This window comes from Cyrtonyx montezumae, unplaced genomic scaffold (assembly GCF_038088225.1).
Source record: "Cyrtonyx montezumae isolate F1298 unplaced genomic scaffold, pur_monq_1.0 scaffold_4, whole genome shotgun sequence".
Taxonomy (NCBI): Eukaryota; Metazoa; Chordata; class Aves; order Galliformes; family Odontophoridae; genus Cyrtonyx; species Cyrtonyx montezumae.
This window is the reverse complement of record NW_027072045.1, coordinates 23,067,477-23,081,784: the sequence shown is the minus strand read 5'-3', so window position 1 is coordinate 23,081,784 and position 14,308 is coordinate 23,067,477. Positions and strand designations below refer to the sequence as shown.

Genomic DNA, 14,308 nt, shown 5'->3' with positions numbered 1-14,308 from the left:
AAAGGATGAAAAGTTTATTACCTTCTTTTTTAGTGAAAGGACATGTATCTGGTTCTCTAATAATGCAACAACTGATACACCAGCGTAAATGAGCAAATAGTCTCCTTGAAATCCAGATAGAAATTGCAAGGAAGGGAATTGAGGAGTTCATAACATATCTAAAATACTCAGATTTGATTTGTGAGCTCTAATCCCCAGGTATGAAGGTTTTCTTAATATGTGGAAATATCTTCATGAGGCATTTTTAAGTAAAAGAGACTAATACCATGCCAGGATGCCCACAAAAACAGTATCAGCTACTAGCCTAACAAAAAAATACATATGCTAACGAATCTGTCTTCAGACTCAAGTGAGGGAGATAACTGTCCCTCTCTACGTTGCCCTCATGAGGTTTTACTGAAAGTACTACATGCATGCTAGAAACCAAACCCCCCAACACAAGAAGGATGTAGAGCTGTTAGACCAGGTCCAGAAGAGTTCCACAGAGATGCTCAGGAAGCCAGAGCACCTATCCTACAAGAAAAGGCTAAGGGAGCTGGGCTTGTTTAGCAAATATTAATATCGGTGTACCAAAGTGAAATCACTCTTATAATCACTGGGGAGCTTTACTGGAACAAATGAAATCTTTGAATTACAGTTCAGTATGCAAAAAAGGTATTTTGTATTTCAGGGACTGAATACATACAAATCTTTTGGCATAAGCAGAACTTCTCCTTCTATAGCATAGTTTTTCCTCCATTTTCCTCATTCAACACAGATATTTTGCCAGGAGAACACTTTGTTGAGGCCAGAGGCGGACCAGATGTAAATCACAGCCATGCTGTCAATTCACTTCAAGCTGGCCATAACGTACCAGAGCTGTACTACCACTTTCGAGTTCTCTCCTAAGTCTAATTTGCAACAACTGAAGGATTTATCCAGCCAGGAGTTTGCCTCTCACCAGCAGATAAGATCAGTACCTAGAAACGGAGTCCCTATAAATGATGAACTAAACTAGAGGCTCCAAGCAGTGTTTCAGTAGCTTTGTTACCATTCAGAGCTCTCTTGTTAGAAGGAATGATCAGTGAAACTGAAGGATATCCTTATTCAACTTTCTTCTCTTTCTTAAAGCCCTTTGTGATTTTTTCATCTGTTTTCGTTAAAAACAGATAATTTGAGTGTTGATTACCAAAGAGAGAGATACAAAAACAAAACATTCAGTTTTAAAAGGATCTCTGTAGGACTCAGTGTTCTTCAGTAATGAGACTAATCCTATTTTACTTAATTTGTACACAAAAAAGCATTATTTCCATTTAAACAAAAGCTATAATAACGTGATGAATATTAAATCACCCTCCAATGGAACTTAAGAGATCCAGATTACTTTCCTAATGGGCTCTGACTCCAAATAATCCAAATTGTGAAGCAATTTTTCCTCCACATTTTATTTAATTCTTCACAGTCTAATGATGCATTTGCTTCTAAAATGATTGAAATAACTCTTAAAATAACTCCCAAAGCAAGAGATCTAAGCATTAAGTACACCAGAACATAAATGACGACTGTGTAAACCAGAACAGCTGAAGGAACAGCAAGTCTATGCCACTTCCTGAAGAAAGGGTTCATCAAAATTGAAACTTGAACAGTCTGAATCCAAGGAATGTTTAACTGACAAGAATACATTTTTTCCCAGCATTTTCTGTTTTAATAACTTCCTAAATGAACAAGGAAGCTTGTCAGTGTTTACATTCACCTGCACCTGGAAAGTAATCAAGATCTGCTTACTCTTCTTCATCACTGACCCTTTCCATTTTCTTTGCAGCTAAGGCAAATAACCTTTCTTTCCTGCTTCCAGCTACAAAATAGAAGACAATCTTGCACTTCCATGTGGACTAAGGAAACAGTCCTCAAGTTCATTTAAATTCATAGGATTGTTAATACTTATTTCACATTCCATGAAGATCACTGCAGGGCAGGCTATTTACAATTCTAACACATTTTTTCAGGAAAAAAAAAAAAAATATATATATATATATTGTGGCTTTTGTTTTAAACTCAATCTTGCATTGCATGGTTCTTTCCAGTTCTTGAATTCTGAACCAAAGGCTGGCATTAATAATTCTCCTACCACACACACACAATACACACAGTCATGCACACAAATGTTGTAGTCTATTTTAAAAGTATATGAATATATCACAGGCATATGAATACTGTGTAGGCATGGAAACAGCACACGTTTCCTGATAGCCAAACTAAGCAGAAAACCATTTTGACCCTCAGGGCTCCATCAAAATTACCTTCTCTCCCATACTTCTCCTCTACAAAGATTTCAGGAGCTTTATACACATTGTAGCCACAAAGACTAATTACTTCTTTGGAGACAATGACTAATAACATTATCTGCTCTCTGACATACTCAGTCACCAAGCTCTACTAGCAGAGGAGAAACAAAAAATCCCTCAGAGTGCATTCATTTGGCTTATCATTGATTAGAAGAGAAAAGGATTAGCCCTGGTTAAACTGCTAGCTCCAGTCTATCAAGAGAGTGCTGAGAAACCAACAAATGGTGCACCACAAGAAAAACAAACAAAATTCAGTAACTAAATAGAGGAAATTATGAGAAGAAGGAATGAAATTTCTGTCTTGAGAAAGACAACACGGAGCAGTGATAGGAAGTCATGCCAACTCTTAATTGGGTAAAAAAACCACAAAAACAACAACAAAAAAACCTTGCTTATCCAGGAAGAAAGCCAAAAGTTCTTGCCCTGAGAAGCATTAGAAAACTTACTATGAGGAGCTGGGAAAGGCAGGAAGGAAGCTGAGAGAGCGCTTCCCTGATTCCATATATCAACTCCTGCATACATATTTACACAAACTCAACACATGACTTTCCAGGAAATCCATACACCTATCTATATTTGTTGGTATACTTGCAGACACACATACACATTCCATGAATAATAACCAAGGTGGGAATTTGCCCACTGAAGTTCATTGTAAATTGATCTAACATGATTATATTTTCTCAGAACAATAGTGTTATTGCTTGAAGGGCTGCAAAAATCCTGCAGGACTGACTCCATCCTTCTTAACGTTCAATTTCTGCCTGTGCATCTATTGTACAGTTTCTAAACGGATGTATAAACATCTGCTGTCTAACAAACGTGAACTTAACAGACTCCCTTCTGGAATTAGTTGCTCGGATTCCCTATCCAAGTACAGCAAATCATCCTTACATTTCTCTTTGTCATTTGCACTCACCTGAATGAACAGTTTAGCCTTATGCCATGGCTTGAAAAGTCAAGAGATTCAAACTGCTGACAGGCAGAGAAAGAATCCCCAAGAACTAAGGATCTTCTACAGATGACATCTACAATTTACAAAGATCCCTCTGTTCAAAATTAATTCATTTGCACCCTTCAATTCAAGGGTGCTGAACGTAGCATTTTCTTTAGACTGAATGCTGTTATGAAACGTCTTTCTGTCTCATAGTACAAAGAAAGAAAACAGAATCACCAATAGCCACTGGTTTTGGCAAAGTTGAGCCTTGAGACTAGTAGTTAAAATGGTGTTTGAAAAAAGAGTAAAGTATGCACGAGTGCCTCCAGGACTTGACTAATAATTACTTTTGATCAGATGACCATGCTGAAAAAGTGGTGGAAAAATGCTTCGAAAAAAGCATTTCATTTTTTCATGAGCTTCCTCCCACAAACACACTTCTGAAGTCTTTAAAGGTACAAACTGATTTTAAATATAACTACTTTGAATTAAGAAGACAACCCTTATGTTTTGAAGGTGTTAATCCACATATGCTTTTTGATTTTTTCAAAAGAACTTGCATCCTTGCTTTGCAAATCATTTTTGAAACTATTTTTAAGATTAAAATAATTTCCTTAACTTGCTTTGAATTTAAGTAACACAATTTACATGAAACTGCTTAAACTGTTCAAAGATCTGAATGGCCTCTGTTTCTACTGAGCTTCCAGGTAGGCTATGATACAATGCTTTGTCTTTAATCTTAAGAATAAAGGCTGTACCATAAAGATAATTTGTATGTAACATCAAGCACTGCCCTGAAAGTATTTAGTGATTGATTTTTATGGGAAACAACCTCTGCCCACTGCTCATGTATCCTGCTAGGGAATACAGGGGAGGAAGTGGGAGGTGGGGGGGGGAGGGTCTTACTTTTGATACTTGCTTGTTAGCACACTACTCACATGCTTTAAAAATCAAAGGACTAAAATTAATTTATAAGTAATAATTTGAAGTGAAATTGACTTTCTTTAATTACGTTCAGTGTTATATACTGTGATGCATTACTAAATAAAAAAAATACCATCACAAATGACAAAAATCCATGCTTAATTTAAGTAGGCCAATTACTTTAAGTGCTGTTACAGTCAGAAAAGTGATTCAAGGATAAATATGGGAACACACAATGTCATTTCTTCAATAGCTTCCAGATCAAATTCAATGCAAAAGCCAAAAGGTTAGATTTTTTTTTTCTCCATGGCATTCCAAATTCCCACAGGAATTGGAGATCTTGGCTGAATACTTTCTTTCCTAGCATTCTCTGCAGCAGCAATGGCAATCTTACATTATGTCGCAAGACATGTCCTTTTTCCAAGGAAAGCCTTCATTTTATCCAGGGAGAAGTTGAAGATTTTATGTTTGCCTAGAGTCTAGGCATCTGGTAGCCCTGCTAAAAGTGAATAGCTAGGTGGTGCAGAGCTGGTTTGTAATAAATGCTCAGAGAACCCTATTCCTTGTATGAAAAGGAGCTTCTGTCCAGTCCGTTCCTCCCTTCATCACTTCCTGCAGCATCACCAAAGACAAAGCTGTCCAAAGACTCCCACCCTACATCATTGCTCATCATAATGAAGTTACGTTCCTCCATGGCTGGCTGCTTAAATTCTGTTCTTTTTCACTCTGCAAACACAGCAATGCCAATTCAGGCTTCTCTGCAACAGTTGCATCTGGTGTGCTCCAACCAGACAAAAAAAGGTGATTTTAACAACATATGTGAACTCAACCAGACAGCACACACAGAAAAAGCCAGTACTACTTAACAGTAGCATCAGATGTGCTGAACTGGCACATAGCACGTGCAGCTTGATCAGAGCTTCAGCACCATTTTCCCTGCAGTTGCATTAAACAAGGCATGGCCACTGGAAAAGCCTGCAGAGAAGCACAGTAGTCCTTGTGATGCAGAAGTTGCCTGACAACTGAGCTAGTGATGCAGGAAGCAGAAGACAACTTTCATTATACTGACAAAAGTAATTTTAATGACAAACTATAGAAGATGAAGTTAACTTACATGCAGATGTTCTATTTTGCTTTTATTTAGATAGCCAATGCTTCGCATCACAACTGATATGCAGCTTTACAGATAGGGACTGTGTAAAATATTCACTTCTCAATTTTCATTACTATTTTCCATTGCAAATTAAGTACTGCAAGAGAAGCAGTCTATGCAAAAGCACGTTTACAGCAGACCATCTCAGGATCAATAGCTAACTGTAAAGCCATTGATAGCACAACTCCTGTAACTTCCAATCAAATGCCCTTGGCAGGTAGGACCCAGAAATAAAGCTACCACGTAACTGCTGTTGCAAAGAAAAATTTCTGGGAAAGTCACTACACTGAAAATCAAGTTCTTTCCATGCAGCACAGTTCTTCAGGAAGCATTCCAATTAATGTGGCATTCATGAGCACAATGAAGAAAATATCTTCATTTAAAAAAAAAAAAAATGTTTAGAAATTGAAAATAAATAAATAAATTCTAGGTGAAGGGTTTTTTGTTTGTTTAATTGTTTCTGTCTTGTTTTCTTTCCCTCTGAACACAGCTTCATAGACAGCCTAAATTTCCTCAAATGTTTCTTTTGTAGATCTTCTGCACAATACTACTCCTAGCCAGACAACGCTGTCACTTTTTGTGGACCAAAAATTAAAAACTCACATTTCATTAACAAAGAGGAGCCATAAAAAATTAACTGCATTGCTTTACATTGTGTAATATGTTTACGTAGGAAAGCACTGAGGCCTCATAACAGAGACAAAGTGTTTACAACACTACAATTACTCTGGTGAAAACAAAGCTATTACTCACATTCTGTTCAAAAATATGGCTTTATATTCCTCATTGCTTTCATTTTCACATCTAGCTCTCATAATTCTTCTCAAATCCTTCCTCTGAATCCACAGCTCTTTGCTTTCCCTAGAAGCACACTTTCAACTGGTTATTAGCCAATCTCATCTTACTGTGGGAAGCACCCACTGCTTTTAACCTATACTCATTTTAGAGCCTGGTAAGATTCTTTATTAAAGTTGCCACACTACCAATTTTGGTGTCAGAAAATGTGATTACTGATGTCTCTACTTCCAGGAGATCAGCAAAATAAAACATTAAACTTCTCAGCAGTCCTTTATGCACTGATGTAATATATATGCAGAAGCACAAAAGATACTTCTATAGACAAAAAAGCAATTCAATCTATAAGCACAGCTGAAGCTTTCTAGGACAATACAGCACAGCTGACGGATATTGCAAGGTCTTTAACAGGCATATCAATACATTTCCACAGAGTACTGTATGACAGCCATTGACAAACATAATTCATTTTTCACCAGAAAATTGAGATCTGATACTATGATTTAGCATGGCATCTTCATGAAAACCTTTAGAGTAACAGTGCCTTTAATAAGGCCTAGTCCTTTGACTTCTTACTGGAACTACTTTCCTTCAGATTGCATCACTCAACTACGTTGCCTAAAAAATTTCTAAAGAAATTCCAAACAAGTTCAGTCACATTGGGAAGAAGGTTTTTCTTTATTTCACATTTCAGACCTTTCTCAAGTCAACATAGCAAAGAATACCTGTGGCAGAGAGATTAAGTCTCTCTCATTCCTGCTCCAACAGCTGTACAGCAAATTAGCAAGAAAGAAGACTTGTCTTAACTATGGCTTATGTGAATTACTATAGGCCCTCATCATCATTTTCATATCAAGCAGCAGTCTCATCAGCAGAAAGCTCCCACTGTGATCAACAGGGACTAGATTTCTTTGCCTCTTTAAAATTACACGTAAGCCATAAATGTGAGAAGTGACAAAACACAGACTGAATCATGAAGATGTATTATCTATGTGAAACCTCTCTATGATTCTGCGAACCCTTCTTTTTCCTTATACAAATATAGGAGAATCATGTGCCAAGTATAAACTGCCTTTCTCCCACTCAGCATATCAGTGTGTCATTGAGAAGAAAAGTTTGAATGCTACAGCTTTCATATCCAAAGTCTCTGAAAGGTCACTACTCCAGAAACCTCCAGAAACAAGTTAAAAATCCATTTCTTCACCAAAAAAGTGACAAAATCTAAAGCTGGTTTCACAGGCAGAAAATTGCACAGTAATTGAACCCTGCTTCTACATTCTCCATTTTACCATCCTTTTCTTTAAAATTTCTGCATCATTCCTATGAAATCTTTCCATCTTTTGTTATAGGAGAGCACCAAGGGATTGGCTGGTTTGTGGAGATCAGCAGATGGACAAACTAAAAACATTAAGTACTAGTGTAACTTCCACTTATAGAGAAGTCTATTTGTTAAATGACAAAAGCCCAATGCTGGAAGCTCTCTGCAATCACAAACACACATTCTTCAAGTGACCTCCCTCCTTGGGGCCAGCAATCCATTCCTGCATGTTGAGCAGGGAATTGCCACTGAAGATGCTTAAGCACAGCGCTGCTGAAGCAAACTGATGAGGGAATTGGGCACGCCCTAAGAGCCAGGTGCTCTTCTTGAGCTCAGCATGCAATTTCCTGGGAACTAGATAATTCATCCAGTATTCACCACTGCCTGCCCTGAGCTGGCAAGGTTCAGTTGCCAAATACCTCTTTATTGAAACTCCATCTTATGAAAAAGTACTTCAGATGAAATTAGTACGAAATGGCTAATTCATCTATGATAAACAGTAAAGAAAGTAACACATGGATGGCTGCAGTATACACAGTGTTCTCCACTGGAAGGAGCATACCACCTGTGGTTATCTTTCATTCCCTTTTACTGTTTAAGATTGATAAGTCTATCTGTGATAAGTGGAAAAGGTGAATGTGATATTTGAGTTTATAGATTATGAGAATTAAGGACTTCAGGATTTGGTACTGAGATATTAACCCTTCGCCAAGAGCAAAGAAACAGATGTGTAACAGGAAAAAGAGGTTGTGCAGTTCAGTAAGCAGGTCTACAGTTGCTACATAGGACATCTGTGGTTTTACCAAACCCAGGTCTCTTTAGGAATGAAACTGCCTCCCACTTTGAAAATCTCTGGTTCAAGCACCCTAATTTCTTACAGTTTTGCCAAGTAAAAGCTTCAGATTAGAAGGGAAGAAAGACCAGCAACTATAAAAATGGTGTTTGTAAGGCATTCTTTTAAAGTCCTTTTTTCATTCTTGAGAACTACTGTTAGAATAATTTTAATTTTAAGGTCAACCCTCTGCTACATAGCAACATGATTATTAATACTACGATGTACTTACAGTGCTGGTTTTGCTTCTAAAGTGTTCGCTAGTCAAACATTACATAGGACAGTAAGTCAGCAATTGTTTATTTGCTGGGGTCCTACATTTTTGAGTCAACTGATTATCTCCGTGTAAGTATCATGGTATGATACTCATGCTTAACATAACTGTATGTAATTAAAAGTATGTCAGAGGCTCAGTTGATTTCCCACTTAAAATCATCACCATCAACTTCCATCTGGCTGTTCAAGAAACAGCTAATGACAGAAGTCAACCTCTCCTGTAGATATACATATTTAAAAAGAAAACATGAGTGGCCCAAAATAATAAATGTTATCTCACTGATTCATCACTGAAATATAGCAATAATACAAATACAGTGCTACACTGCAATTATTGAAGACTGTGTATAAAATCTAAACTATACACAGAGAAGCACATAAGATTATGTTTCCAACTGCAATCTAGCCTCAATTTCCATTTTTTATATTCTTTCTGTACTACATCACCACCAAAAACCACACACACCTCACCATAAACAAAACGTTTGCAGGATTTTAAAAAATTCAATAGAAAATTTATCTTCCCTGTTACAGATGTCATAACCTAGGATGAGAGTACTGAAAATACTGTCGGTTAGTCGTATGAAACAAAGTTCCTATCAGTTGAGGAGGACAAAAAAGTTAATAAGAATAGGCACACACTTCTTTTCACTCAGAGCCTGGCACAAACTAAGTTTTACATTTTTTTTTTATTGCTTCTTCACATCCATCAAAGGATACTAAATTTCCTTGTGCAGTGACTTCTTTTTGCTACATTTCAGCACAAAGTAAAAATTTTGCTGAAGAAGGTGCATCAGATAAAGTGAAAGTGCTAACTCTAACTTTTGGTTTAATTCCAGGAAGCATAACACTGAAAATTACTCCAAATGCAGAATAGTAAGAGGAAGCACGTGTGAAAAGATACACTAATAGTTACACTGAAAATTAATTCTTAAAGAGAACAGTACTCAGCTTTGATAGAAAGTGTTTTCAGGGAATGGGTAGAGGCCATGTTGAACTTCCCTGCGCAGCTATATGACCCTTGCCAATCAATGTCAATGCTTTATTAATATTTTACTTCAGAAGTGTGAGATAATTCAAACTTTGGCTTTCTTAGTAGGGGTTGCTAAGCAACTTTGCAGCTTGTCTGAGAATTAGTTTTCACTGCAATCTTTCCTTCAATCCAAAGGCCTGTCACTTAAAACACTTTCCCCTTTGAGAAGGGCCCAGCAAGTCCTATCCCTCTAACATTTAGTTTCTTTAACTAGTTTAAAAAAAAAAGTCTATATCCATATATATATAAAATTTAACAGTCTGAAATTGTCTTACTCACCATAATCACTGTCATAAAAGACGATGAATTTCTGCCACCGCAGCTCAGTGACTAGCTTCAGCATGACGTCGTTGAGGCGGACCGGTGGCCGGGCAGCCAGTGTGTACTCCTCTTCCTCCAGGCTGGGGTTCAGGTGGCAGGCCGTGCGCGGGGAGCCGCCCGTGTTGCGCTGCACGAAGAGATGTGGGATGTGCATGGCATCTGTCAGGGACTGCAGGGCGTTGGCTGAGGCACAACCCGTGGATGTCACCAAGGCTAAGATCCCCAGGGTCATCAGGTCGCAGGCTGGAGAAGACAAGAAATAAAGACGGGTTAGAGCAGGCTCACAAATTCCTTTGACTGACTTGGACACCAGGAATGGGACATGACAGGCTTTGCCCTTGCCATTAAGGCAGAGCTGAAGAGACTTCTGTTACAGTATCAGAAAGCTGAAGCCTTTCAGAGATCACATGCATCTTTACAATAGGAGACAGTATCTTCAATCTGTACAGGTAAGATTAAGCTGGGGACAGATAATGTTACCGCTGCCACTTCTTCAGACCAAAGCCAATTTAATAGGAGATTGTGGCCCTCTCTGCAGGGAAGGAAACAAACTCCAGATCTTTACAGCCCACTTCACTGCTTTCACCTCTTTGCTGCATGCATTGTATGTGGGCTTTGGATAACAGAGAGCAATTTCTGACTCAAGGATTTGTTTTAAACAAAAGTTTTGAAAGATTTTTAAATTGATGAAGAACCATTCACTGAGGCCTCTCAAAGACAAGAGAAGTACTCATTAGAACAAAGGCAACTCATGAATGACTGAACAATCATTAGCAACACTGTAGTTCCCTTTAAAAGATCAGGGAAATCACATACCACTGAAAAACACAGCATAGATATTTGAGATGTTCACTTCCAAGAATGAAGTGAAATGAAGCTGAAAAGACAGTCTGAAAGGATGGACAAAGCCAGTAGCACAGCCCCAGGGCCTGCCCTACTCACACACGCCTTGCTCTTCCTCAGAGTGAACTTGACTTCAGCCCGGTCTGGAAAAGGTTTTCACCCCACAGCCCCTCACTATACCTCAGCTGCTATTTTGTCAGTGCTGTGGTACAGAGTACCGCAGGAGCACTCAGCAGCCACGAGCCTTCACTCAGGAGCCCAGTGCCTTTCACTGGTCTCCTCCCTTCAAAACGGCTGGGAGTTTGCTTAGGATTTCAGTAGTCCAAACAGTCCCAGGTGACCGCCTGCACAAGCACAACCTGCCCAAAGGAAACCAGCCCCTTAGCTTCCTCAGAACATATAAGAAGAGGCTGCCTGTGCCCCACAGGTGCCCCAAGAAAGCTGGAAGCAGACTGAGCAGAAATAGGAAAATGAACACAGGGTACTGGAAGGGTTCCTCTGTCCTCTCTTTTTTAACACTTTCATTTGTATCTCCACATTCAGACATCAAAAGTCAAAGGAGAGGTACAGTTTATGAATAATGAATAATAATTAGCTGATAATTATCAATTAATATAGATTTTATGAAGTCATGGTAACTGAATACATAAAACTGCGCCTAATTCAACCAATGAATCGTTGCACCAAATATCTTCTTAGAACAGACAAAATAAATGTAATTCACGCTGATATGATTTAACTGAGAAAAAGATTTGATTTTCTGTTTATATAATGTTCTACATGTATCCTAATGCAACAGAGAAAAACAAAGTCCTTCAAAATTATTTTCTTGATGGTCTTTACAATAAACATATGCCAGCTGCACTGTCTAAATTTATTCTGCGTTAATTATAGTTATATGAAATCGTACTTTGTTTTTCCTGAGAGCTGACCTGATTTAGCAACAGGGAGGCATTGCATTTGCCAAATGGGAGATCCAGGTTTGGGAACAGATTTGATTTCCCAGGCTTCTTGCCAGAGAAAACTGAACATGTCATACAGGTAATTTATTTAGTCACAGCAGGGGATGGAACAGGAAACAGAGAAGAGGGAACACAGGGAGAGAATGGCAGAGCTGACTTACGGACCCCTGTGGAGAGCACCAGCCACTGAGCTTTGCTGCATCAAGGGTGAGAAAAGCAAAGCCCCACAGATCCACAGAAGGAACAGTTTACTTGCACAAACAAAACAGGAGAGAAGAAATAAAGCCCTTTCTTACAGGAGACTGCATTCAGAGTCACTTTTTCATGGAACATAGAACCCATCATCAGTTGCATTACAAGAGAGAGCTTCATTCCACAGTTGACAGTAATCAAAAGCTGCTTGCTTACCAGCAGCAGAAAGATCAGTAACACAACAGACCACAGCAAATGGTCTATTTCTCTCCGTACACAGCTAAAATCTCAGCAAACACTACTTTGGTTGAGGGATTTTCACAGTATTTTGCAGTTTGTGCCAATGGGTTAAAATGAAGAATTAGCCAATCAGCTTCTAGATTCTGATATTTTGTCAATTGATTGTGTTCTGCCTGAAAGCATATGCTATACAGTAAGTGTTTTCTCCTCTTGCCTTTCTGTTTGCAGATAGTACAGCAAGCAATAAAAAAATAGAATGACTAAAGAAAGAAGGTTTCATATTTTCTGAATCACTTTCTTTAGTCAAATTACAGAATGTGAAACAGAACGTGTCATAATTTCAATAGAAGACCTGCATTATATAAAAATCACAAAGGATTCCAAGTTTAACCTCCACAGTCCTCACTGAAGGCTAAGTATAAGCCCTTAGCACATTTAGAAGTATTTTCTATGTGAGTAGCACAATGGGGAACAACTACAGAAGTATAATACTCTAGTTCATTAACTCATTAACTCTCAGGACAAACTGAAATTGCTTAGCAAGAGAACATTCACAGATTACATCATCTCAGAAGAAAACCAGTGACTTTTTTTTTTTTTCTGTTTAAGTATTTCCCCACTTACACTCTGTGGCATGAGAAAAGGCATGTGATTTTGTCTTACCTCATACCAGCTATTGATATAAGTTGGTTTGTTTAGCAACAGAAATGACTACATTCAATTAAGAACCAATATATTAGTTTAGCAAAAGGAATTCATAAGTGATATTTCTAGAACTTTCCATTTCAGCTTTAGTGGGTGAACTGTCTTGTTTTACTCAATAATTTTACACTAGGGACATAACAGAATACTTTTATCTTTTGCCTCAATGATTTTGCCTCACAAGAAGCACTCAAGTCACAATACAATACTTTCATCTTTTGCCTCAAAAGGCACAAAGACATTTTCCTCAGGGTTCTACATATATTGCTTTAAAAAGTTTCACACTATGGAGTAATAAGCAATGGAAATTTTCCAAAATGGATGAAAGTAAGTCAAAGGCCTCAGTGATTAACTGATGGCACAAAAGGTGGAAGAAGCAGGTGGGCACTTGACCACCCTGGATACCACGGAGCATGCCCAAAGGGACACTAGCACAAATCTACGAGTCCTTGAAAAAGAATGGGTATGTGTGCCCATGTACTACATATGCATGTCTTAACTGTTCAAATGTATGACCTGAACTCCAAGAGGGCACACCTGCTTGTTGAGTTACCAGTATGCATCAAAAGGAATAAAAGAATGTCATTTTTTAAGAGCACACTGGAGTTAGAGTTTTCTTCACAGATTTTGGATGACACTATGAATTCTGAGCAACCATTTAGCATCATTGTGCATGTGACTGAATTGATCCACAACAATGTACCATAGATATCATTTCATAAGTACTTCAATAGGACTTGAATTTCTTGCACATGAATTTCACAAATCAATCTTATCAGATGTTATCTTTGTCTTGATATTGGCAGAAGTAACAGGTTGATATTTTTGAGGAGCTTCTAACATCCATTTCTCTAATTTAACATTATAGTGATATATACTATTTTTTTCCTCATTTGTTGATGGCATCTCTAATTGTAATCATATTTCATTAAGATCACAAGTGAGACTGGAAGATCAGCTATGATTTTTAATACTGCATCTTATCCCCTCTGCTCTTTTCAACGTGTGTGGATGGCATGTGTGATAATGCTGTAATTCTGCTTTGCCACAACTACATTTAAGATCTCACTGTTCTACCATTGCTTCCTGTATTGCCATCCTGTCTCCGTAGACATATGAACACCGTAAAGTTTGGCATCAACTTCATAAGGATATTTGCATTAAGGGCTTTAGTTCAAATCTCCCTGTAATTTAATCCCTCTTTCCCTCTGTATGCAATCAAAATGCTCCAAGAGAAACTGCTATCCCGCTCCTGGTAACGTGACATTATGGTTATCTTTCAGTCCTTTTGTTCATACAGTTATCAATAGACCAGCTGCCACTGATTTCTGATCTAGCAAGATATTCTCCTGCTGGCACTCACACTGCCTCTTCCAACATTTATGCCCTGATGTCTCCCACTTCTGTGTACCACTACAGCTGGTCCTACCCTCTTTGGACACCATTAGATAAACCC

General features: G+C 38.2%; 1 protein-coding gene across 2 annotated transcripts in view; it reads right to left on the bottom strand.

Annotated features, from left to right (window-relative positions):
- Positions 1-14,308, bottom strand: part of GRID1 (glutamate ionotropic receptor delta type subunit 1) — a 489,114-nt gene that overhangs the window by 278,021 nt on the left and 196,785 nt on the right. The window contains exon 3 of one of the 2 annotated variants that reach the window (XM_065746782.1): positions 9,872-10,156. The exons of the other annotated variant lie outside the window; for it this stretch is intronic. Coding sequence (XP_065602854.1) covers positions 9,872-10,156 — 285 coding nt within the window. The remainder of the gene's footprint in view (positions 1-9,871; positions 10,157-14,308) is intronic. 2 annotated transcript variants of the gene reach the window in all.